General features: G+C 41.3%; 3 protein-coding genes across 3 annotated transcripts; all 3 read left to right on the top strand.

Moving 5' to 3' along the window:
• Window positions 1-1,141: 1,141 nt before the first annotated feature.
• Window positions 1,142-15,083, top strand: pigu (phosphatidylinositol glycan anchor biosynthesis, class U). The gene is made up of 12 exons (XM_087841078.1): window positions 1,142-1,294; window positions 3,524-3,588; window positions 4,437-4,496; window positions 6,076-6,138; window positions 6,333-6,442; window positions 7,984-8,084; window positions 8,277-8,374; window positions 8,532-8,686; window positions 10,411-10,554; window positions 10,685-10,809; window positions 12,188-12,330; window positions 12,565-15,083. The coding sequence occupies exons 1-12, from the start codon at window positions 1,165-1,167 to the stop codon at window positions 12,676-12,678; spliced, it is 1,308 nt and encodes a 435-aa protein (XP_087697204.1). The 5' UTR covers window positions 1,142-1,164; the 3' UTR covers window positions 12,679-15,083.
• A 2,610-nt stretch (window positions 15,084-17,693) lies between these two features.
• LOC102788304 (E3 ubiquitin-protein ligase TRIM35-like) lies at window positions 17,694-19,256 on the top strand. The gene has a single exon (XM_087841387.1). It carries the CDS (start codon window positions 17,694-17,696, stop codon window positions 19,254-19,256), a length of 1,563 nt encoding a protein of 520 aa, XP_087697513.1.
• A 4,022-nt stretch (window positions 19,257-23,278) lies between these two features.
• Window positions 23,279-24,742, top strand: LOC118455620 (zinc-binding protein A33-like). The gene has a single exon (XM_035915136.2). The coding sequence runs from the start codon at window positions 23,279-23,281 to the stop codon at window positions 24,704-24,706; it is 1,428 nt and encodes a 475-aa protein (XP_035771029.2). The 3' UTR covers window positions 24,707-24,742.
• The last annotated feature ends 1,044 nt before the right edge of the window (window positions 24,743-25,786 follow it).

Below are 25,786 nucleotides of genomic sequence, written 5' to 3'. Positions count from 1 at the left end.
TATAACTGTTAATTTAAAACAGGGGCTTCAAACTCGCAAGCCGGGGGCCACTTGCAGCCCACATCACCCCTACTTGGGGCGTGTATATTGACATGAAGAAATATAGTACAATTTGGCCCTTGAAGTTATTTATTTATTTATTGTTAGGGTGCAATAAGTGCAATGTTAAAATAAGTTCCTTAAAAAGCAAAAAATGATTTTATATGAAAGCAATATGAGCAGAGAGTACAAACATGTTGAGGGATTGGCTGTGCTAATTCAGTGAGTTATTTGTAAAGAAAACAGTTTTCACTAGCAGTCAAAAACCAATGTGTACACTTATTTCTGCATTTTTATGTTGTTAAATACAAACAAAATATAACAGAAATGCTGCCATGTGTCTGGCCAGAAAGAGAGTACCAATTTGTTTATTTGGCAGTTCAATGAAAGGCTTCAGTTAGCTAAGAGTGAGGGAAAAATGCGTTCTTCTTTGCAATTTTATCTTGTTATACAATATTTGAAATTAAAAAACAAACACTATATTTTCTAAGATATTTGTGTGTTTTCTTGTTTGTTTGTTTTTGTACTCCTAGAACACTAACGTGCTCTCCAATAAGATGACAATGCCAGCAGTGGCCTACAGCTTTAAGACCCCTGATCTAAAGAATAAAGATATGCATGCATCAAAAACACGAGCGATAATTTAAAAAAATCTAAAATGAAAGTTGATTAATTTTCAGACGGCATTTTATGCTTGTTATTGTATTAGTTGTGTGAACCTATTTTAATGATCCCAACTTGATCAGGAAAAAAGTAAATTTATATTTTTAAACCGAGTCAATTTTGTTTTGATAAAATAAACGCAGGGTTAGCGGAAGCGCAGTGGTTCACTGTGTACGGCTTTTTGTTTTGATCCCATTCAAATAGCCTCCGGATGAAAACAACTAAAGGACAATAAATGTTCCGCTTTGTGTGCTTGCCCTGTTTGTGAGAGTGTGTTTCAAATGTAAAATGAATCATCAGTTGACATCAAGCAAACATGTAAAAAGATATCAAATACACCAAAAAGTATCTATCTATCTATCTATCTATCTGGACCTTTGGTTCCCTCCCACCTTCCTTCACATTTGGAGACTTGATTTCCCGTCGTGCACCTCGCAGGGCGGACAGCGCTTCCTTGTCAAGATGGCGGCTCCCTTGACTCTGCTGTTGATTGTGGCCGTTACGATCCGTGCCGCTTTGTTCCGGTCCAGTTTGGCGGAGCTGATTGCAGAGAGGGTGGAGGTGGTGTCGCCGATAACCGCCTGGAAGAGAGGTAAGCGCGGGTCCAGCGGTTTAGAGCCGCTGCGTTCGCTTCACGTCCGGGTCCCCTCACCTCTCCCTCATCGGCGCTGTTATCCGGTAACTCGGTCAAACCGGTTCAGCTGCAAAAATCAGCAGCTGAGACTCAAATTCAGAAAGTTCGGTGATGTTTTACTGACATTAAGCTAACAACGGACGCTTTTTACTTTCTGTAGGGGAAGATTTAAACTAGTGTTTCTTTGCTATTCCCAATGAATGGAGCTCAGGGGTTGTTTCTCTGTCAAACATCCATCGACCACCAATATTAATGACGACCAGAGTCTCTGCCAGCGGCTGAACAAAGATCTGCACAGTCTCTAGTATTTGTGGACCCCCTGTAAATGACCCCCTCCTATGACCCACATTAGTTTCCACGGGGTCATTTGCGCATAGTAAAGTAGACGTTACACCTGTAAAACATCTGGCTGACGTGTATAGTGTGTGTATAATCTTACATCAGCAAGTGTTTAAAAATTTATTTCCACAGCTACAGCCAATTTAAAATCACTACTTAGCCTAACAGGCACGTGTCCCCCTGCCTTCAGGACCTGCCTGCTGTGAGGTGATGGTGCTAACAATTGCACCACTGTGCAGACACCCTAATTTGGACAAAGGTATACAAACAGGCTGAAATATATACATACACCCCCGTGAATATTTGTTTAATTGTCCCGTAGCAACTGACTACCTCTTCTGTAATCATTGAGTTATGAGGGCTCAAAAGTGATGGAGAAAATGCACACACCCCTGCCCCATGTGCTTCGATGGCCAGTAAATATCTGAGAATAATTAATGTACAAAAAAAATCAACTGGTTCACAGTGGGAGGCACTCGCTGATATGACTTTATTATTTGACATATTTGTATCAGCTTTCCCTTAGTTACCACAGACAAAGATTTTGTTTTAGATGAATTTGTGAAATATTAGTGGACTGTGTTTAAGTTTTCATTTAGCATATTATGACACGGTACCTGACAGGAGCCTGAGGTGCAGGTTTGCAGTCAATCAAGGTTTTTCTGTAAAACAGAAAACATGACCAACGTGCTGGGAGACTCGCACAGAAACACTTCGTGCACTTTTCATTACTCAGTTGTAACTGGAAGCTCTGGAACTGCTACTGTCAAGAGGAGGCATTCAAAGACAACAGCCCAGTGCTAATAAAAATAATAAAAGTTGGAGATTTTAACAGAATTTATGATTTTGGCTTCTAACGATAGTGGAATAGAGAAAAAATTGTTTAAAATGTCACTTCACTCTCGAAATTTCAGACCAAATTCACCAAGTTGAAGTTCCATAAATGCAAAACTAAACATTTTCCATGGGAGAAAGCAGTATCCAATGTCCGTTATAGTACGTCCTGTGCCAGGTTACAACTTATCCAGTTCAAGGTGTTGTACAGGGTTTACTCTTCAAAGTCTCGTCTGTCTGAGATTTACCCACAAGTAATAGATCAGTGTGAGAGATGTCATGCCACCCCATGTGACCTAGGCCATATGTTCTTTCTGTGCCCAAGACTCCACGGCTTCTGGAGTCAGTATTCAGTTATTCTTTCCAAGGCTCTTGGGACCCAAATCTGCATGGACCCTTTTCTAGCTGTTTTTGGGCTTCCAGTCAACACTGGTCTAACCGACCCTACACACTTCAAAATATTAGCCTTTACATCACTTTTGGCTAGACGTTGCATCTTACTCCTTTGGAAATCTTCAAAGCCACCTTCAGTTTCTTTTTGGTTTAGAGATGTGATGTCATTTCTTAAATTGCAAAAGATAGGCCTTGTGGCGAAGGGCAAATACAGAGAATTTTATCGTAACTTGGGCCCCTTTGTAAACTATTGCAAGTCATTAAACGCTCTACCAGCTGATTAATATCATACCCCCCCCCCCCCCCCCTTTTTTTGTGTTTGTTTTGGGTTTCTTCTTAGGTTTTGTTTTGTTTGTTTGTTTTTTCAATTTTATTTAAGCGTGTGCCTGTGTGTGTGTGTGTGTGTGTGTATTATCGTATCTGTTCATGTAAGAAAAACTAAAAAATATGTGAGGGGAACAGATTGTATTGTCATTGTAAACTAATGTACACTTGTCTCTCAATAAAAATATGAAAAAAAAACGAAACATTTTCCACAGTGACCAAAATAATTGTGGTTGTGATTTTTATTGTAATATAGCAGTCTTAATAAAACTTTCTCTGTTTTCTGTTTCTTTGCAGTTGTTGAAGGTTTGGCTCTGCTTGATTTGGGAGTTTCACCATATTCTGGAGATGTTTTCCACGAGGTGAATCTCTCTCACACACACAAACACCTTTTACAAAGTCTGAGTGAACACTGAAAGTATATTTGTACATTAACCTAAAAAAATAATCAGAAAATATGAAGGAGATGGTCTGGAAAACAAAGATGAAACATTTCAGATTCTCCTTATTTCTTGGTGAACCATCACAGTGGAGGGGATTAGAGACACAGGCAACATTTCTAGAAACTTCTTTCTACAAAAGGTCAGATTTCCACTGAAGCAGCATTCAGATAACACCCGGGTGAAAACTTTGCTTACTAAGCAGCTGTGTAATAGCAAGAACTTCATCATCAGAACAAAGTGAAAGTGTCAGAGTCAGATCTTCTGAGTGAGGAGGAGCTTCCTCAGAGTCGGGCCATGGCTGGACCAAAGGTTTCTAAGAGATTAAATAGATACTCTAAAACATCCAGAGCAGGGTGAGCACATCAAACTTTGTTCACAGATAATCAACAAACACAAAATATATTATATCAAGATCACAAGAATCAATCAGCTGCCTGTTTGTAGACTCAAAGGATGAGTAGCATCTGTAAACCACCTCTCGAATCACATTCACACCAACAAAGTGCTGGTGCTCAGTCGAAAACCAGTTCCAAGCATTTCCAGGTGCCGTGTTGGTGGAAAACGGACAATAAATGTCTTATTTAATTATATAGACGTGCTGGGATGTTTCATTTGTTCCTGGTTCTTGATTTTTCCATGACATGCTTGCACCTCATAGATGGTGTATTTCTATAACTGAGATCTGAGTCAGCAGAAAATTATTTAATGTGTCTGAAATCCACAAATGAGGCATGTTGATGTTTAGATGTTCATGTTGATCCTTTCAGACTCCTCTCATCATCTACATGTTTCACTTTTTGGTGGACTACGCAGAGATCACATTTATGGTGAGTCTGAATACAAAACGTCATTCTGAAGCATTTTTTTCTTTGGGGGCAGTCTCATTCCTGGAGAGGGACGGCTGAGGTGGAGCGGACTTGTGCAGAGGATGGAGAGGGAATATGGGTCTTGGACAAGAGCTGCCAGGTGGGAGGAAAAGAGGAAGGCCACAGAGAAGATTGATAGATGTAGTGAAGGAGGATGTTAGTGATCGGGTGACATGGAGGCAGATGATTGTGACAACCCCTAAAGAAGAAGGAGATTAAAATCTGAAGTGTGATCTAATTGATTGCTTCTTTCAGCTCAGGCAGCTGCAAAAATAAAGCCAATTCTTTCGCGGCAGCACTTTGAGACAGTGATCCACGCCTTTGTTAGCACTCAGCTGGATTACTGTAATGCACTTTATATTGGGGTCAGCACATCGTATATTACTCATCTACAGAGGGTGCAAAATGCCGCAGCTCGTCTTTTAACTGGCACTCGAAAGTTTGAACACATTTCCCCTGTTTTAGCTTCACTTCACTGGCTGCCCATTTCTTTTAGGATTCATTTTAAAATTCTTTTATTTACTTTTAAAGCTCTCAATGGCCTAGCCCCATCTTATCTCTCTGAGCTGCTACAGCCTCATACACCCACCCACGCTCTCAGGTCAGCTGATCAGCTGCTCCTGAAGATACCCAGGACTGGGCGTAAACTTAGAGGAGATCGTGCTTTTGCTGTAGCAGCTCCAAAACTGTAGAACGAGCTTCCTTTAGAGATCAGACAGGCCAGTTCTTTATCTGTTTTTAAGTCACTCTTGAAAACCCACCTCTTTACCCTGACCTTTGACACCACGTGAGATGTTGGTTTTTTATTTTTATTTTAGTTGTTTTTAGGTGATTCGATGCTGTTTTATCTTGTTTTTGTTTTAATATGTGTTAATTATGTGTTTTATTTATTTATTTTGCTGTTTTCTGTTATTCTATTGTTTTAACTTATTTTCTGTACAGCACTTTGTTCCTGTGGTGGGTATTTTAAAGTACTTTATAAATAAAATTGGATTGGATTGATTGTAAAGCCACACACAAACCTCAAACCTTTTTGAGGCTGATGTTGATGAGAGCTGGTTCTCTGAGTACAACCCAGAACCTGAACGGCAGGTTTCAGTGTCTGTCCGCAGTTTTAAAGTCCAAAGGCATCAGCAGAGACACCAGGAGCGTCTTTGTCCTTTCATGTTCGATGCCCACAGCATTATACATGCATTCATCGTTAATGCAAAGGTTTAATGTGATTCCCAGTAACATCTGAGAGTAGAGTGTCTCCACTCTCACCAAGAAAACAAGAGCTTCATGGCCACACTAATACGATCTTCACTTATCAAGAGCCGTGTTCACCACATTAACCTCCTCGCTACTTTCCATAAAATAGAGATTTTGGGGTGGAGGACACCCAGCTCTTATCACAGAGGACCAGGCACAGGGGTCAGAACAGATTTCCCTCAGAGCTTCTTGAAAATAGCAGCTCTCAGAGGAGTGAGATGACCTTGAAGTGGAAATGCAGCAAATGTTAAATCAACCATTCCTCATTTTACTGTTTCTGTCTCCTCAGCTGGCCGACGTGATCACCGCTGTGGCTCTTTACATGGCAGTGAAGGAGTACAACAAACAAGTGGTAAGAACACATCAAAATACACAGTTTAAATACTTGTGTAGAGAAGTAGGGTTGGCCTAAACTCCCAAACCCCGTCTCTAATAATGAACAGGAGTAACTTCAGCTCACGTATTCTGTGTGAGACCTTTGTGTTTGGGGCTTTGTGTGTCTGCATCGGTTTCTTTGTGATATATTTGTCTTTGATGCCGTTTCAGTTCAGAAAGCAGAAGTTTGCTTTGGAGGCCGACCGATACCCCATGGACTCTCTGGAGCTCATCAGAAGCCCCAAAGAAATGTACTACGTCCCTCTGAAAGTAGCCATGTTGTAAGTACCGTCACTCATACGGCACACAAGTCGCACCAGATAGAAATTCTCTCCTGCCGGATTCAGCTTCTTAAATTTCATCTTCTTACCCAGAATAACAAAGGTGTCACCACTCGGGCTCTTCCAGCTGCGAAGTTTATTATTTATTCTTGAGGCGACTGTTGTTGTGATTCGATGCTGTATAAATAAAACTGAATTGAATTCGAGGTCTGAATTCATATAAACTTGCTCAATTACAGTGAACACCATCACTCACCCACTTAAAAGTAATACAAAACACTGAAATTCAGTCTCCACAAAAATGTCCAAACGATCCCGGATGAGCCCCCACACATGTCCCAGCTCAAAAGCCAAAACATAAATAAGGAGACGAACACCAGAATGTCAGTGAGAAAGAGGTTTTATCTCTGCTACCACCCAGGCAAAGACTAGTGAGCCTCCCTAAAAGCCTGCTGCAGGCATGCTTTCATCCACACCTGACTAAGGCTGTATCCCAATTCAGGGTCTGCAGCCTTAAAGGCCGCATTTTAAGGCCAATTACGTCACCGCGACGCGACGAAGGCTGTCCCAATTCAAAGGCTGCTCGAAATGCGGCCCTCAAATGCGTCCTTCATTTCCCTGAATTTTAAAGACGTGGCGGTGTAGACTTCATGGCCCAACATATCCCAAAATGCATAGCGCGGCGGTGGGTGTGGATAATTTTGCCGAAAAAAAACAGCAGATGAGGGGCACCGAAGAGTAAACTTTAAGTAAGTACTGAATATTATGTCACTTATTTATGTGCAAATGTTTAATAATGAAGAACATTAAAACGTTACTGTTGGCCACATGTCGGCAAAGTCATGTGACATTAGTGACGTTTGTACTAACTTGGTTTTAAAGCCTTTACTTTAAAAATATTCGCCGTTCAATAGCTGAGCTTAATCAGAGAATGATCAAAGCTCATGTAGAAACAAACAAATGAACAAAAGATTGTCTCCTTCATTTCTTCACAAAGCTGTATGAAACGTTTCCAGCTGTTAGTATCATGGTTGCTAGGCAACCTGGGCAGCGCAACGGAAGCTAGACCGTCCCATTTCACAAGCCTCGCACTTCCGGCCTTAGCGGTCTTTAAGTACGCGGCCCTTGAGGATCGTTGAGGCTGCGTACTTTAAGGCTGCAGACCCTGAATTGGGATACAGCCAAAGTGTGGTCAATTAGCAGCAGCTGAACTCACTGAGGAGATTAGGGGCTGCAAAGGGACGTAACAATGACTATATTATAAAATAATGATCATTTCCAGTTGATAAGAATCACGTTTTAGCCTCTCAAGTTGTGAATGTTGTAAATAGCTGTGAAGAAAAGCTTCATCCAGACGATTGATAAAATTTCAGTATCACCTTGTGGAGGAGAACGCTTCACCTTCTCCACTCTGAGGTTAAATTTGAGAAAATCCAGGGAAAACGGACAACGCACTGTATCTCCTGAAAATTCTTCTGTTTGTTTTCAGTTTATTTACTTATTTAGTTACTAATAATTGTTCTTTGCTTCTTTTCTCACAGTTACCTGCTGAATCCGTTCACCATCTTATCCTGTGTCGCCAAGTCGACCTGTGGCCTGAACAACGCTGTGCTCGCCCTCTTCTTCCTCTCCACAATAAAAGGTACACTTCAGATCTTCGTCTCACGTTTGTGTCCGAGCAGGAAGTGACGGTTTCCTGCTGATCCCATTCGTTGGCTCTGCTGAAGCTTTTTTTTTTAATTACATCAGAGGAACGTGAATCACTTTGCTTTTATTTAAATGTCGTTTTTTAGAAGTTTGCTGTGGTTTTATCAGGTTCTCTTTGTTTTTTCAGGAAATGTCTTACTGAGTGCCATATTCCTCTGCTTGGCCACTTATCAGTCCATCTATCCCATCACCCTGTGCGCTCCTGCCATGCTGTATTTTATGCAGGTTTGTTGTCTATGAATGTATATATATTTCATTGTTTTAAATGTTTTATTTTCTCTCTGCTCTCACTTTTCTTTTGTCTTTTCCTTTGTTTGTTTGTTTCTGTTCCTTCGAGCATCATTGCTGGGATTTATCCCCCTCCCTGTCTCTGCTCTTCCAGCGTCAGTACATCCCAGTGAATTTCCGTCGGGTCAGCTTCTGGTGGTTCATCGTGCAGTATCTCTTCATGTACCTCGGCAGCTTGTTTGTCCTCATCGGTCTCTCCTTTTTCCTGCTCGGCTCCTGGGACTACCTGCCCTCCGTCTACGGCTTCATGTGAGTAAAGAAAAGAAGCGGCGGGGCTGAGGAGCTTTGTCTTCATGTAGTTTCTCTCAGGCACGCGTTCCCGAGTTTGTGGCAAAAGTGCTGAAGACAAGAAAGATAAAAATGAGTCAATTTGGCCTCACTCGGGATTATTCATGTCTCAGGCAGCCAGTCGTAGACTGCGCTAAAATCCAAGCTGCTCCTCAAAGTTGAGCATCTTGACCTAAAGCAGCAGTAAGAACCAGCCAAGAGAGCAGGAGAGGAGCTGGAAGCCATAAATTGGCATAAAATAAAAGCACCGATGTCTCTGTTGTGTTGAAGTAAATTCTCATGTGAGGTTTTAAGATTTGATCAGTTCATTGGTTTGTTGATTTGAGGATTTCTGGCTTTTGTCAGAAAAAATTTAGATGAGTGAGGTTATTATCTTTTCCACAGTAAATTAGAAATAGCAACCGTGGAAAACCCCAGATATACTCTAGTATCACTTCTACCTCTTCTTAAAGTCAATAAAGAGTTCTTTTACTGATGGCATGAAGTTGGCTTTAATGTTAGTTGTAAGGTCTTGGGGTTGTTACAGCTTCACCTTGATCACAAACTACGCCACCGTCGAACTAAAACATAACATAAAATTCAATGAAATAGTAAGACGAGCAAAATAAAGACATAAAATGATCTATATAACATACAAACATACCTCGCTGGCTGAGCCATGCTTTGAGGCAGAAATGAGCACTTTACAGATACTTTTAAGAAACAACTTTCTCTGAATTAAATTGGCTTCTCTTGCTTCAACTTGCCATGGGCGTGCACATCAACATGGGCGTGCATCTCCCTCAGGTGCACCAGTGGAACCAACATGCAGTACAATAGTTCCTACATGAGAATTTTCACAATAAATGACCTAATGGCATATAAAATATGCGTAGTGCAAAACAAAATACATTAACTGAAAGTAAGGCAGTAAAACTCTAGAGCAGCCGTGCAGAAACACAAGAGTGCCGCGGCCCACTTACAAACGCCCACAGAGCTCATCTTAAATCTTCACTCTAAACAAATTGTTAGAGAAAGTCATGTTTACGTAAAGATCTTTCTCCAAAAACATAAAGCACACAGTCATGTGCAAAGTGTTAAGGACGGTGTGTGACCCACCTGTCACACACTTCAGCAGTACATTTAGGTCAGAGTAACGAGTAATATCACAAACTAACTACCTCCTATGACCAGTTTTGATTCACCTTTTATATAAATATATTTTTATAAATATGTAGATGACATGCATACTTGTACATACAAACTGAATTTCTGTTACTGTACCCGGCCCACACTTTAGGAACCACTCCTCTAAAGTATATCTAGCCTAATTTACTAGATAAACCCTCTCCAGCTGCCTGGATAGACTGCAGGAGGCAGCACAGGATAATCCCTGTTAGCAATGTGATGTAATGAACTGCACTGCTTGCACATCAGCGTTGCATCAGACACACGCCTCTGTCAGCACCTCTGAGCTGCCATGCATAAGAGAAAATATCTCATGGTGTTGCATCAGCAGGAGGAAGAAACTGTCCATATTTGCGCAAAACTTCCAACTTTTTATTGCATAATTACTCCACCAGAGGGCGCTGTGAAGCTTATTTATTTTTACTGTTCAGTTTCAATGAGTGCTGTCGTGTTTGAAGACAGAATAAACTGTGTAAGTGTGTCTGCATCTCTAATGGGACTGTTTTCTCTCCCTCCAGTCTCTCGGTTCCTGACCTCACTCCCAACATCGGCCTCTTCTGGTATTTCTTTGCCGAGATGTTTGAACATTTCCGCCTCTTCTTCCTCTGCGTCTTCCAGATTAATGTTTTCTTCTACACCATCCCTCTGTCCATCAAACTAAAGTAAGTCCAGCACCTCATTCTCACGTTAAAGGTCCTCCCAAGTTGACACAGTTTTTTTTTTTCTGTTTAATAACCTAAACCTGAGTAAAACCACAACATGATGTATCATGTGTGTTCGTGTGTGCTGCAGGGAGCATCCCGTCTTCCTGATCTTCATGCAGTTAGCTGTGATCTCCATCTTTAAGTCGTACCCCACTGTGGGAGACGTTGCACTCTACCTGGCCTTCCTTCCTGTCTGGAGTCACCTGCACAGATGTGAGTGGGGGGAAAAAACCTGACAACATTTCCACTCAGAGTCTGTGTTCTTACAGATCCTGGTTAAAGTATCATCACATAAAAAAATGTTTTGAATATTTACCTTAAATTTATGTTGGTCGTGTCCAAATTCATGGGCTGCATCCTCCTGAGGACCCGGCCTCTGCGGTCTACGTGGGCCGGGTCCTCAGAAGGTCGGGTAGGCCGGAAGTAAACGGCCGTGAAATTGGACGGTCTAGCCTTCTGATTAGCGTCACCGCTGTCTCGGTGGAGTTTAATAAACTCAGCCGTCTGCTCCTTGCTATCTAAAATATAACAGGACACTGGCGTAAACTCTCGACTGTCTCACACTTCTGTTTAATCAGTTTTCTGTTTGACGTTTAGTCAGCTGTGTGAAAACCAAGGAGGAAACCACCCGGGGGATTAATAAAGTTTTATTTTATCTAATCAAATAACTTTAATCTCAGCCAAACCGATTTACTCACAAACAAACAAAACACTGAAAAAAGCCCAACAATAACATTTTTAGGTTGTCTAAGTGACTTATATATCACGTTTAACCCAAGCAGCGAATGTCCGCGGTGATCTGAAAATGATGTGCCGGGAGTTGTGCCGTTCTCGGCCGCATCAGTGACCCTCGAGCTCCCGGCGAGCTGTCGAGCTGGTGGGTAACAGACGTCTCCGAAAACGTCGAAGCACTTTTGCAAATATGTGATATCTTGATAAACTGAGCAGATATTTGATGTTTACACAGCTACTTTCTCGCCTGAAAATATGTTAAAAGTTTATTTTGTGACCGAGAAAGATTAGTAAGAGTAATTTTAAAACTTAGTAGCGGCCGCCATTGTTGGAAACTGGAGTTTGGCTGGGCCGCGCTATGAATTCTGGGATATGGTAGGCCACGAAGGACACACGCGACCCATCCTTTAAATTCGGGGAAAAGGAGGACGCATTTGTCGGCCGCATTCGGAGGAGTCTACGAATTTGGACAGCCTTCGGCGCGTCGCTGTGACGTAATCGGTCTACAAATGCGGCCTCAGGAGGAAGCAGCCCATGAATTTGGACACAACCGTTGTCTGGAGTCAGAAGCACTGCCGATCAGTGAGAATAAAAAACATAGAAACAAAGTCTCTGAAACACTGTAGATCTGAGCTGTGAATTTACTTACAGTGTTCAGTGTTTATTAGTGGCATCATAAAAATAAAATAACAATACAGGATGAAATTAAAAAGATCTTTAACACCGATTGGTCAGAGATTTTTCATCAAACTGTCCTCAAATGAAAGTCCTGATTTTCCTCTTGCAGCATCTTAAAGCTTCATTAATTCATGTTTTTGATTTGATTTATCAGTAATTATATGTCTTTGTTCCTGTTCAGTCCTGAGGAACATCTTCCTGGTGTCCTGTGTCTTGCTGGCCTGTTCGGCTCTGTTCCCGGTTCTCTGGCACCTCTGGATCTACGCCGGCAGCGCCAACTCCAACTTCTACTACGCCATAACTCTGCTCTTCAACGTGGCGCAGGTAGGATGGTGTGCATGGGAGCCAGGGGGGGCAGAGTTAATGCTGTTTATTTATTTAGTTAAAGATAAATGCAATAACGCTGTTAAATGAAGTTTCATCCATTTTTAGATTTGGGCTTTTTTTTTTTGTTTCAATATCACGTCTTTATCTTATTTACAAGAGGCAGTCTGTAAAAAGAATCCCCCCCTGAAAGTGCAGTCTCAGTGTCCTGATATAAATATATGTCCCCTTCAGATCCTGCTAGTGTCAGATTATTTCTACGCCTTCTTGAGGAGAGAGCACCACCTCACCAATGGGCTGTACCTGAAGAGGAAGGACGGCTCTGAGGCGACGCTGATTCTCAAATAAAACGCACCCGTGTTTGCACTGAAGGGAGGAATAAACTCGTCTTCTTTTTATCCTCAGAGGGAACAAACAAAAACTGAAGGAGGGTAAAAGACTTTCAGACCTCCCGCGGTCCTCAAACAGATCAAACGGCAAACGCAGAACGTGCGCACGGTACAGCGTCACATGCAAACAATAGCACTGCAACATACAACATGACAGACGTGTGGGATGTCGACACGTGGCTTACTCCGAAGCCTCACCTCCACCTGTAACCTCCACCTGTGGTTACTTCCTGTAAGCCACTCTGGAAAAGTTTATTTTTGATGCTTTGTTGTTCTCGCAGCTCCGGGTTTTATTTTAAAGCACCAGCTGTCGTGCTGAAGGAAAAACCTCTTTTATTTGATCATTCTCGCCCACGTGCACGCGTTTGTGTTTCCCTAATTGCCTTTTTGTTAAAAGGGGCATCTGTCGTGGTCAGAGGAGAAAGAAAAAACTGTTTTTAAGAGCTTAGAAACCTTTAGTTTCTCACCAGTTTAACAGTGTTCGCCTTTTACAGTCTGCTCCTCAGTTCTCGTTTACCTAAAGTCATCTAAAGTAAAAACCAGTTCAACCTCATTGTGTTGCAGAACACTACTTGAGATTTTGATCAGAAACTGGAAAGTTTTTCTGGCGAGAAGCTGCGTTCGTCAAACATCAGATAAGAACAACTACCGAGCAGGAAACGAAGACTGCAGCGAATGTGTTGCTCGAGTTTGGCATGTTTGGAGAGCAGAAACAGATCGTCATCATTAAGCTTTGGTGGAGGGTTGGAGACTGGTCCCAGGAAGAACACACATAATAATGGATCCAAATATTTATGATGGTTTTGGTTGTAGATTTAAATATCATAGAGGAGTGGAGGAAGAAGAAGAAAGGGCCTTTCTTCTTCTTCTTCTTCTTGTTTTGGACCAAGTTAAAGCTGCAGTGAGCTCGTGTTTTCCACTTTCATATTTAACCCCAAATAATTCACCGAACGATTCCCTGCTTTACTCGTATTTCTGCATGTCATCAAGGTTATTTATTTAGATCAAATTTGTAATTAACATTAAAAAATGAACTCTGATGTCTGTTTGGTGAATATTAAGGTACCAACAGGCAAAAAAGTGTCAAATGGTTAATTAGTTATATTTAAAAAGTAAATTAAAACCAGCTGTTTTATTTTCCATCTTTATGTCCTTTATATTTACCATATTGACGTGTGAGTGGAATCAATCTGAACATCTTCGCAGATGAAAGGACGACTACGTGCATGTTTATAAGACAGTGTCTCAAATCCGCTCTGCACACTCATTCTGTAACAGTATTTGTTACATACATACTATTAAAATTCCACAAAAACAGAATTACTGTTTTATACTTACAGGAAATTAAACAGCAAGTCAGATCCAATATATTTGTTTTGCAGCACATATCATAGAAGTGCCAAAACCTGCAGTTCCTCTAATGTCCACTAGAGTCTGGCTGTAATGAGTCAGTCCCCATAGGCTCCCATGTTAAAATGTCCAGCTTTACAGCACAAATAAAAATGCTTACAGACAAGTGCATACATGGTTTTGGCTAACTAGTTTCCTCCTTCATAAGGTGTTTGTATTTTTAATGACTCGTCTGTTTAATTTTATTTGGCTTAAAGTTTTGATGCTGTTGCTGCTTTCACTCTCAGGCGGGTAGAGTTACAGGTGTCACCTCGGCTAACTGAGTCTGAACCGGACCTTTCGACTGTGTTTGTGCTGTTGGTGCCTTGTGGAGCATTTTTAATGGCGGTATCTGACCTGCTTTGGTACAGACCATCCAAAAAATGTGCTTCAGCGTTGGTGAATGAAATACTAATATCTGCCTGTACTAAGCACTAATTAGCAGGTACGAGTGTCTGAGAAACTGCACTCGGTTTATGAATGAAGTTGGTTTTTTTTGTTCAAAGGTTTTCGTCAAACTGCAGCCAGATTCAACCACAGCGACACTTTGAACACTGATTCAGTCACTTTGCTGGTATGACTTCACTATAGGGCTGCCACGATTAGTCGACTAGTCACGATTACGTCAACTATCAAAATCGTCGACGACTGATTTAATAGTCGACGCGTCATTTGAAGCTTTGTAAGATCACAAAAGACGCAGGAATAAGTAGTAGGATTTAAGAGTGTAATAACGGACTGAAACAGAAGATGGCAGCACTGCATGTACAAGGATGCCAGCTGCCGTTAAACCCCGAAGAAGAAGTAGCTCTGTCCCAGAATTCATAGCGCAGCCCAGCTCAGTTGCCAACAATGGTGGCAGCTAGTTAGTTTTAATATTACTCTTATTATTCTTTCTGGGTCACAAAATAAACGTTTAACATATTTTCAGGCGAGAATGTAGCTGTGTAAACCTCAAATATCTGCTCGGTTTATCAAGACACCACATATTTTCAAAAGCGCTCCGACGTTTTCGGAGACGTCTGTTACCCACTAGCTCGATAGCTAGCCGGGGGCTAGGCTAACTAGAGCCGTGAGAACACCGGACTCCCGGCAGATCGTTTTTCAAACCCACCGCCGTCTTTCGCTACTTAGGTTAAACATATATAAGTCACTTAGATAACTTAAAAATGTTATTGTTTGGCTTTTTTTAGTATTTTATTTGTTCCTGAGTAAATTGGTTTGGCTGAGATTAAAGTTATAGTTTTTACACAGCTGAATAAACATCAAGCAGACAGCTGATTATCAGAAGTGTGAGATGCTCGAGAATATACTCCGGTGTCCTGTTATATTTTAGATAGCAAGGAGTTTATTAAACTTCACCGAAACAATCTGCAAATTTCATTAAAATTTAATAAACTATCATCTTGTCTTTATTTTTAGTTAGCACATACCTTAAACACTTAAAGCTGTAAGCTAATGATAGTTATATAAAAGCAGATGCATGCTGGTGCAATAAGCTGTACGTTTTATGATCTGATTAGTCGACTAATCGCAAAAATAATCTGTGACTAGTCGACTATCAAAATAATCGTTTGTGGCAGCCCTACTTCACTACAAACTCGGACTCAGCTCAGTGCATGATGGAATTGGGACATGAAATCAAAGTTTTGTTTTGTTTTCTGTTCATTGATGATTTCTTGTTGTAACATAAAATAATTTTATCGGCACCTGTGAACAACCATGTTTGCTTTCAGTAGATGTTGGGAAACATGCAGTTACATTAAAAATGAAAAACACATCCTGTGTTTGTGTCTGTAAACTGCACCCACTCACTGCCCAGTAACATGACAACAGTCTGTTTGTTTTGGGCAAATAGCATCTGTTTTAATGCCAATGACTCATTTTTGGTGTATTTATTTGCTGCACTGAAACATTTGCTCAGATTTTGTTTCGTGAAAAAGGAGCTCTGTGTTTGTTTTGATACTGCGTGTATGTACGAGTTTGATTAAAGTTCAGGGTTTACAAGGGCCGACGTTACGTTTGATCCGTGATTGTCATAAATGTTGATTAATAAACTCCAGGTGCTGGTTTAGACTCGTCTATTCTCTTTATCAATGCTGGTGTTTTCACACTGATTTGGTGCCAGATTACTAAATTTGAAAAACAAAAGTCATACAAATGAATCCCCCTCCACCTGCACATGCAGGGGGCAGGTGGAGGCCCAAAAGTCACGTTGGGCTAAAATAAATACTGACAGCTGATATTCAAAGTTCAGCCAATAAACCAGTCAAGGAATCTACAATGAGGCTTTGGGTTTCCACAAAGCAGAGAGAACACTTCAGGTGACTCCAGTGTAAGTTTTACAATAATCTGTGGATTCTTGGTACCCAGCAGAAAACTGCAGCCACTTTATCCGGGACTTTCTAATCTTTTGGCTTCAGTTCAGAGTTCTGACCTCATGCGGCTCTAGAGATAAATGAGCAGGTGCTTGAGAAACACTTGGAAGTCATTCACCTTGGAGAGCAGAGTCCTTAGATTTGATTTAGGATTAGTTGGATCTTTCCAATAGAAATCAAAAATCCCACAGAAAAACATCCACACCACATGATCGTGCAGCCGTGTCTGACTGTAGCTATGTTACGAAAGAGATTATCTTTGGTGTGTGAACTGTGGTTCAGTCATGTTTTTCCTTCTTATAATCGTTGGTCTAACCTTTTAACTCATGCATATTTTTTTTCATCCCAGTGACCATTGAAATTATAGTTGGGGACGTATTCATTTAGATATGAAGACAGGAGTTCCAAAATAACTGAGTGAAATCTTGTTTCTCAGTGAAAGCTATTAGACCAAGTGGACTTCAGATATATCCTAAGGAGCATAGATATTTTATCACCCCAAACACTTACCTTTGCATTGCTATTGTGGTCTACTTATGAAAATTAATGAAAAAATAATAATAATACCAGGGCCTCACAAAAAGAAGCAGGCTGGGGATGCTGAAGATCTGAAAGAGGAAGAGCGTTTTCCCCAGGTGGACCAAAGAGTGGAGAGAATAAAGCAAACACAAAGGGAAAACTAACATCATCTTATATCTGAGTTAGGATTGTGGAGGGGCAGGAACCATCACTGCTGATATAAACACACAGTCTCACATCCACACCTACAACCTGTTTAGAATCACCAGTTAAACCAAGAAGAACATCAGTGAGGAGGAGAGAGCCGGAGTACTCAGGAGGAAACCTGCCATATAACAGTGCAAACAAATAATTAGCTGTTTGTGCATGCTCTCTTTCAGTATACCTGCCTATATCAGAAATGTTGATCAGTTTGAAACAAAGACTGGCTCTGTAGCAATCGTCCGATGCAGATAACCCAGTAATGTGGGGAATGCTCTGCATGAGACAAGCAACCTTGTGAAATGTATTTTCCTCATTCTTTGACCATATAGGCATCAGATAACATACCTCATAAGTCAAAGTTAGGCTTGATTTCTGTTCAGTTTGCTTAAGACGAGTAACCGGAGGAGACGTGAGTTTTCCCACTACAGCAGAAAGATCACCGGGGACACTGGAGTGCTGCTAAACCTGCTGCTAGTTCATTGCCATGGAAGCGAATTTTAAGAAAAAAACAAATGTGAAGCGCAGGATTTCTTTTTTAGAGCCACCTGCGGCTTTGCTTCCATTCCAGGGCAAACTGGCTGCACAATCTGAGTCTGAAAAGGAACTCACCTGTTCGATCTGCCATGAAATCTTCAGAGATCCGGTCATCCTCTCATGCAGCCACAGCTTCTGCAAAGAGTGTCTGCAGTTGTGGTGGAAGGAGAAGGACACCCAAACCTGCCCACTCTGCATGAAGATGCCCTCATCAACTGACCCACCTGTTAGTTTAGTGCTAAGGAACCTGTGTCAGACTGCTTTAGAGGAGAGAGCTGAGAGAGCAGAGACACCAATAGCAGCATCTGAAGCTCTCTGCAATCTGCACGCTGAGAAACTCAAACTCTTCTGTTTGGACCACGAGGAGCCCGTGTGTCTCGTATGTCGAGACTCAAAAGCACACAACAGCCACAGATTCAGACCCATCGAAGAAGCTGCACAGGATCAAAGAGTGAAGCTCCAGATGTTTCTCAAGTGTTTACAAGATAAACTGAAGCTCTTTGAATACGTGAAAGCAAACAGTGACCTCACTGTAGAACACAACGTAGTGCAGACTCGGTACATAGAGAGCCAGATTAGGGAGCAGTTTAAGAAGCTTCATCACTTTCTGTTTGAGGAGGAAGAGGCAAGGATCGCCGCTCTGAAGACAGAAGAGCAGCAGAAGAGTCGGATGATGCAGGAGAAGATTGAGGCTTTGACCAAAAAGATAGTAACTCTTTCTGAAACCATCAGTGCCACACAGGAGGAACTGAGAGCTGATGACTCTTTGTTTCTCTACAACTACAAGGCTGCAGCAGAAAGAGTCCAACAGCGCCCTCTGCTGGAGGATCCTGAGGTGGTCTCTGGAGCTCTGATCGATGTGGCCAAACACCTGGGCAACCTGGCCTACAACATCTGGAACAAAATGAAGGAGACAGTTTCCTACACTCCTGTGATTCTGAATCCAAACACAGCTGAAGGACACCTCATCATCTCTTCAGATCTTACTAGTGTGAGACAAGGAAGCAAACAGAAGCTTCCTGAAAACCCAGAAAGGTTTGACAGCTATTCGATCATCATGGGCTCTGAGGGCTACGACTCGGGGAGTCACAGCTGGGACGTTGAGGTTAGAAACGATGGAGTCTGGTGTCTCGGTGTGCTACAGGAGTCAATTAAGAGAAAGGGACAATTAAAGACTGGATTCTGGGAATTAAGTCGCCACGATGGGAAATACACAGCAGTTGCTCCACCACTTCCATGCAAAGTCCTCGCAGTGAAGACGCTCCAGAGGATCAGAGTTCGCCTGCACTGCGACAAAGGGAAGCTCTCATTCTTTGATATTGATACCAACACACTCATACACACCTTCAAACTCACTATCACTGAGAAGTTGTTTCCTTACATTGAGACCAAGACTCTTCCGCTGACCATACTACCATCAGCCATCTGTGTAACACTGGAAGAGCAGCCACGTTTAAAGGGATCTAAAGAGTATATGGTCCATATCCAATCCAAAGTTAATATCCAAAGTTAAGTAAAGTTAAGTTAATATCTACAGGAAAGGGCAGAGCAGGCTGTAGCTGCTGCGGAGACTCAGGTCGTTTGGAGTAGAGGGCCCACTCCTGAAGACCTTCTATGACTCTGTGGTGGCCTCAGCCATCTTTTACGGTGTGGTCTGCTGGGGTGGCAGCATCTCTGCTGGGGACAGGAAGAGACTGAACAGGCTGATCTGCAGGGCCAGCTCTGTTCTAGGATGCCCTCTGGACCCAGTGGAGGTGGTGAGTGACAGGAGGATGGTGGCTAAGCTGTCATCCCTGATGGACAACATCTCCAACCCCATGCAGGAGACTCTGACAGCACTGAGCAGCTCCTTCAGTGGCTGCGGCACCCACGGTGTGGGACGGAGAGATTTCGCAGGTGTTTCCTCCCCACTGCTGTCAGACTCCACAACAAAGACTTTTGCAGCTGATCAAACCCACACATGTGCAATAACACAAAGTGCAATACTCTTTTTCTGACAAAGTTGTATTTTTACTCAGTTGTATAAAGCATTTTCATTCTATTTTTATCCTATTGTATATTTTATTCTATTTATTCTACTGTATATAGTATTTTATTCTATTCAATTCTGTACAGTTGTGTAGAGTATTTTATTCTTATTGTATTCTAATTTTGCTATATAACTTTTGCACTGTCCACTTCCTGCTGTGACAAAACAAATTTTCCACGTATGGGACTAATAAAGGTTATCTTATCTTATCTTAAGCACGTTTAGATGCTGGTCAAAGAAGTCTGCTTAGAAATAATCATAGGCTTGTAATCGAACATTTCTATCATATGAAAGAAATGTGGGTGTCAGAGTATCAGAACCACGTCCACAGACAGCCAGTAACAGGTGTGTCCAACAAGGAAATGCATGGCATTGGTGATGGATACTCCCATGGTACCCATCACCATCAGATACGAACAATGACAGGAACAATGGTGGAATATGACTTATCCGCATACTTCAGAATGAACTAGTAAAGTACAGAAATATCTCTGTTATGCTTCACTCCACTTGTAGATGGAAAAATATATATACCATTCATTTTTAAGCTTTATTATGCTTTTAAAATGCAAAGGCATAATAAATATTATGCTATATCCCAATACCCTGCATTATTGGAATATAGCGTAATAAAAATAATATCTAGCTGCAACATTAAAGTGAATGAGTGACATTAAAATCTTTATGGCATTTTTTTGACATGGTTTCCAGTGTTTGTGTATCATGCGTTGTGATATTTTACTTTTTTTAAACTTAAACTTAAAGCCAAAATCACTGGAACAGTGTTTGGTTTAAATGCAAAACTCACAGTTTTATGTTAATTTAACTTCATGTCAGTCACGATGGATCAGTCTCTGAGCCTTGCTGACTGTGACCAGGCCGGCACGCTGATTCATAAAAAGAGTTTTCTCCTGCTGAATTTCTTGTAAAACTGTTAAATCTTCTTTATATTCTTCTACATGCTTCTTTGTGTGAGTGTGTTGTTTCTAATCAAGATTTTAGGTTTTGTTGAACCAGCTCACACAAAGAAAACTTGTTTATCTTAGGGACTAGTAAAGCGCTATATAAATACAGACCATTTACCATTTTTACCATAAACCTGATTCACAGTACACCTCTATGAGTGCACTTTCTGCTAGATTGTCATCATCTAAATCCTCTGAAGCCGCATCAGTGTTCGCTTTCTTGCCTTTATATAGAATGCACTTTGATTTTGTGGGGAGAGCTGGGACTCTGCTAAAGGAAGTGAGTAATAATGACTCAGAAGTGCAGTCCACTAATCAACGTTCACCCATAAGTAACCACAGGCATCACATCGGTTAAATTTTGGCAAAAAAATAACCTCCCTTACATGGGAGTTTCCTCACAGGCTGTTAGAGGCAACAACAGACTCAGGGAAGCTCTCATTTTATATGATATGTTAGAATCTGTAGTAAAATCCTTAATAACACATGAAAAATGGGCCTTTTTAATCACAATGTTTGTTCAGAATGAATTGCTGAAGTGGAACATCTTTGAATGGCAGAAATGTACACATATAGGGAAATGTTACTTGCTATTTGTCTTCCTCTTTCGATGTGGACATAAATCACATGACAGCTTCATTTTGTCACCAATGCGTTAAAACTGACCATCAGCAGCGGACACAGCCAGAGGAATTACAGCTGCTGGGGGAAGAAAGCCGGGAACACTGAAACGGAGGAAGGCTGGGACATCTGAACCTGCTGCTCTGGAAGTAAGTTTCAGGAAGCTTCCTCATTATACAATGCAAATCTAAACACTCTGAATAGATCGCTGTCACTGTAGTTCTAAATATTTAACTTTTACCATTAATTAAAAAAAGAAATTACTTGACTTGAACTTTTTTTGCAGATTCTTGAGCTGCAGTTAAAAGTTTTATTTTTTTCATTAAATAAATATTTCTCTTTTGTGCATCTACTTTAATGTTCTCTTGTTCATTAATAGTGTAGCAACCAAAAGTAATGTGTTAAGGAAATTCTGAGCTTGCAGTTGCAATTTATGGACACTGAGTGAAATGGTCTAAAGTACTGTCTCTTCACTCAGTACCATCCTGTGTCTGGTGTGCTTAGGTTAACTATGAAGCAAGATTAATGGGTTAGTCGGCTCTACTGAGCCAGAGATTTTAGTGTTGATGGCTGTTCTCGATTTATAAATAAATAATAAAAAAATAAATTTTATTTATATAGCACCTTTCAGAATCACAAAGTGCTGCACATAAGATACCAAATAATAAAACGGTAAAACAGACAATTTAACCAAAAACAGTTTTAAAAAGGTGAGTTTTGAGTTGTTTTTTAAAAACAACTACTGAGTCCACAGTTCTTAATGTATGAGGGAGAGAGATCCACAGTCTCGGGGCCAAAGGTGGCGAAAGCTCTGTCACCCTTAGTTCTCATATTAGTCTGTTTTATAGCAAGTACGCCCTGATCAGAGGACCTCAGGGATCTGCTGGGGACATAGGGCTGTAGCAGATCGTAGATGTAGGGAGGTGCCAGTCCATGCAAGACTCTAAATGTCAAGACCAGCATCTTAAAATGGACTCTAAGTTCAACAGGAAGCCAGTGTAGCTGAAATAGCAATGGTGTCACATGTGAGTACTTGGAGGATTTTGTCAACAGTCTAGCTGCAGCGTTTTGCACAACCTGCAGACGAGAGAATCTTTACTTAGACACATAAACAAAGAGTTACAATAGTCCAAGCATGAGGAAATAAATGCATGTATAGCTATCTCTAGTTCAGGGCGAGATAAAATAGGGCTTAACTTAGCCACATTTCTTAAATGATAAAAACAAGACCGAACCAGAGATTTCACATGCCCACCCAATGTGAGAGTCGAGTCAAAAGTGAAACTTAAATTCCTGATAGAGGATTTAACATACACTGAAAGAGGACAAAGGGCTTTCACTATCTGGGATAAAAATGTATTAGATTTGCCTGGTTAGATCACCAAAATGGTTTAAAATTGTTGGGAAGTAGCACATCATCACTGATTCCAGTATGCTGTGTGATAAAGAGTCTCTGCTGAAGGGATATGACATTTTTTAAGCAGGACCTTACTAACATCAGTAAATTAAGCCAGCTATAAATCTGAGGCAGATCTAATTGTGCGTTGCATTGAATACATCATCTGGATGGGAGCATTTGTTCGATATGCCTTTCTGCAGATGGGGCCTTTCCAGATTTGCAAGTCCATAGGCACTAATGCACCCCCATAGAATCAGAAAGCATTGATTACAAGCTGGATGGACAGTTTTGGCTGCTTTGACTGAACCTTAACTTGCGTTTGCAGATGGCACAGCAAACTGTGCTCGCAGACAATGATTTCTGGGAGTGTTCCTGAGTCCATGCAGTGATCTCCACGACACAATCGTTCCTGTTTTTAATGCAATGCTGCCTGAGGGCAGGAGATTTTTTAAGTCCTGCCAACTTTTGGGATTCGCATTTAAACTGAGTTCTTTTTTCTTTCTTCTTTTTTTGTAGGCAAAATGACTGAAAAAGATCTCTCCTGTCCTATCTGCTACGACATCTATAGAGACCCTGTCGTCCTCTCATGCAGCCACAGCTTTTGTAAAGACTGTCTGCAGCTGTGGTGGCGAGAGATAAAAATAAAAACCTGCCCAATATGCAAGACGATTCCTTTACTGAATGATCCGCCCCGTAACTTGGTGTTAAAGAACCTCTGTGAGGCCTTCTTAATGAAGAGAGTTCAAAAACCCTCACAGCTGGAGTCTCTCTGCAGTCTGCACTCTGAGAAACTCAAACTCTTCTGCCTGCACGATCAACAGCCAGCATGTCTCATCTGTCGAGATTCAAAAGTGCACAACCGTCACAGATTCAGACCCATTGATGAAGCAGCACAGGATTACAGGAAGGAGCTCCAGGAATTATTGAAGCCCTTACAGAAGAAACTGGAAGTATTTGAACAGGTTAAAGAAAATTACAATCAAACAGCACTCCAAAGTAAGATCCAGGCCTTTTACACCGAATGGCAGATTAAAAAGCAGTTTAAGAAACTTCACACGTTTCTAAAAAAGGAAGAGGAGGCCAGGCTGGCCGCTCTGAGGTCTGAGAAGAAGCAGAAATGCAAGATAATAAAGGAGAAGATTGGGGCCCTGAGCAGAGAGATAGAAACTCTTTCAGAAACAATCAGAGCCACAGAGGAGGAACTGAGAGCTGAAGATGTCTCATTTCTGCACAACTACAATGCTGCACTGAAAAGAATCCAGCAGCGCCCCCTGCTGGAGGATCCACAGCTGGTCTCTGGAGCTCTGATAGATGTGGCCAAACACCTGGGCAACCTGACCTACAACATCTGGAACAGAATGAAGGAGATGGTCTCCTACACTCCTGTGATTCTGGATCCAAACTCAGCTCATCCACAACTCATCCTGTCTGAAGATCTGACCAGTGTGAGTGTGGGACTGAGAAAGCAGCTTCCTGACAACCCAGAGAGGATAGAAAACTATTTTGTCATCCTGGGCTCTGAGGGCTACGATTCGGGGATTAACAGCTGGGATGTTGAGGTTAGAAATGATGGAGTCTGGTGTCTCGGTGTACTAAAGGAGTCTGTTCAAAGAAAGGGACATATACACACTGGATACTGGGAAGTCTGTCACCAGGATGGAAAATACACAGCATCCGCTCCACCGCTTCCAGATAAAGTTCTCTCAGTGAAGAAGCTCCAAAGACTCCGAGTTCAGCTGGACTGGGACAGGAGGAAGCTCTCGTTTTTTGATCTGGACACCAACTCACACATACACACCTTCAAACACACTTTCACTGAGAAGCTTTTTCCATACATTGGCACCAAGACTCTGCCGGTGAAAATATTACCAGTGATGGTCAGTGTAGAAAAACACAGGGTTCCATTATCAGTGAAGTTTTCGCCTCTTTCTAAACTTGGTCTGATTTAATCAAAGCAACTGAGAAATAAACGTTCTTATAATGAAACAAAGAAATCTTGTATTCAGTCTCCTGGAAGTCTTCAGTGTTACTGTAATAATTTGTATTATCGCAAAGTCGTTACTTTGCTGTATAAATAAAAATGAACTGAAGTGAATATAATTGAATGTTTTTCTTTGAAGAGAGATGTTTGTGTATCTGTCAGATGTTCAGAGCTGCAGTTCTGCTTAAGTTCTTATTACTTTCAACATCCAACAGATCAGGTCATCTAGGACAAAAATAGACACACACAAAAAAGACAAAAAAAGTGAATTAGAGCACATGAATAAGCTCTTCTTAATTCTCTCCAGCAGGGAGAAAGTATGTAAACTCGTAGGCTGATAAACATGAAAGTCACCAAGGGGAAATCAACAAACTGCCGCATTTGATTCCCAAAGAGCTATGAGCTGAAAATGTGATATGTCTTAGCATGGTGTGTCGTGTATCCTTTAAAAAAACAGACAACATGAGGTCCTCGGGCTGTACAAAGTGTACAACCCGAGGACAAAACAAGCCAAAGACCAAAGACTCCATCTCCAGATTAACCGGGCATGAAAGTCTTGTTATTAAGAAAGACAAAGTAATATAGCAAAAACCGGACAAAGGAAATGTGAAACAACACACCCAGCAGATCAATTGATCCCTTTATTGTTCACTTTAGGCTAATAAAACTACAATAAACAGTAAAACTTACCAAATATGCATCTGCACAGCGCTGTCTCTTTAAATGCCCTTTTTTGCTCTGTCTGGTCCTTGGTTTTGTTCCCTGCCCAGTTTAGTACCAAGGCCAGCTCGTTTGGCGGTGCAGCGGACTCACACCTCCAGTGTGGTCCCTCCAATCAAGGCAAAGCGTCTCACCTATAGACACATTTTAAGAGAGTGTCTCATGTGTACGCAAGTGCTTGTGTGTTTAATCAACAGACCGTTGTTATGTATTTTAATCACATCTGACAGCTATTACACTACAATAGTTACAAAGTGTACATAACCTTTATATACTTTGCCTTATTTGCCTCTTGTGATTGAAGAGCTGCCTCTGCATTGTTTAGCTC

Source organism: Neolamprologus brichardi, chromosome 5 (assembly GCF_056152115.1).
Source record: "Neolamprologus brichardi isolate AB-2024 chromosome 5, ASM5615211v1, whole genome shotgun sequence".
Classification (NCBI taxonomy): domain Eukaryota; kingdom Metazoa; phylum Chordata; class Actinopteri; order Cichliformes; family Cichlidae; genus Neolamprologus; species Neolamprologus brichardi.
This window is presented reverse-complemented; position numbering and strand designations above follow the sequence as displayed.

Excerpts from the sequence above, each read along its gene's own strand:
- LOC118455620 (XM_035915136.2), top strand. The coding sequence starts at position 23,279 with ATGACTGAAAAAGATCTCTCCTGTCCTATCTGCTACGACATCTATAGA.
- LOC102788304 (XM_087841387.1), top strand. The coding sequence starts at position 17,694 with ATGGAAGCGAATTTTAAGAAAAAAACAAATGTGAAGCGCAGGATTTCT.
- pigu (XM_087841078.1), top strand. The coding sequence starts at position 1,165 with ATGGCGGCTCCCTTGACTCTGCTGTTGATTGTGGCCGTTACGATCCGT. Across the intron at positions 4,497-6,075 it reads ACGCAGAGATCACATTTATG|CTGGCCGACGTGATCACCGC; the intron begins GTGAGTCTGAAT and ends CTGTCTCCTCAG. Across the intron at positions 6,139-6,332 it reads AGGAGTACAACAAACAAGTG|TTCAGAAAGCAGAAGTTTGC; the intron begins GTAAGAACACAT and ends ATGCCGTTTCAG.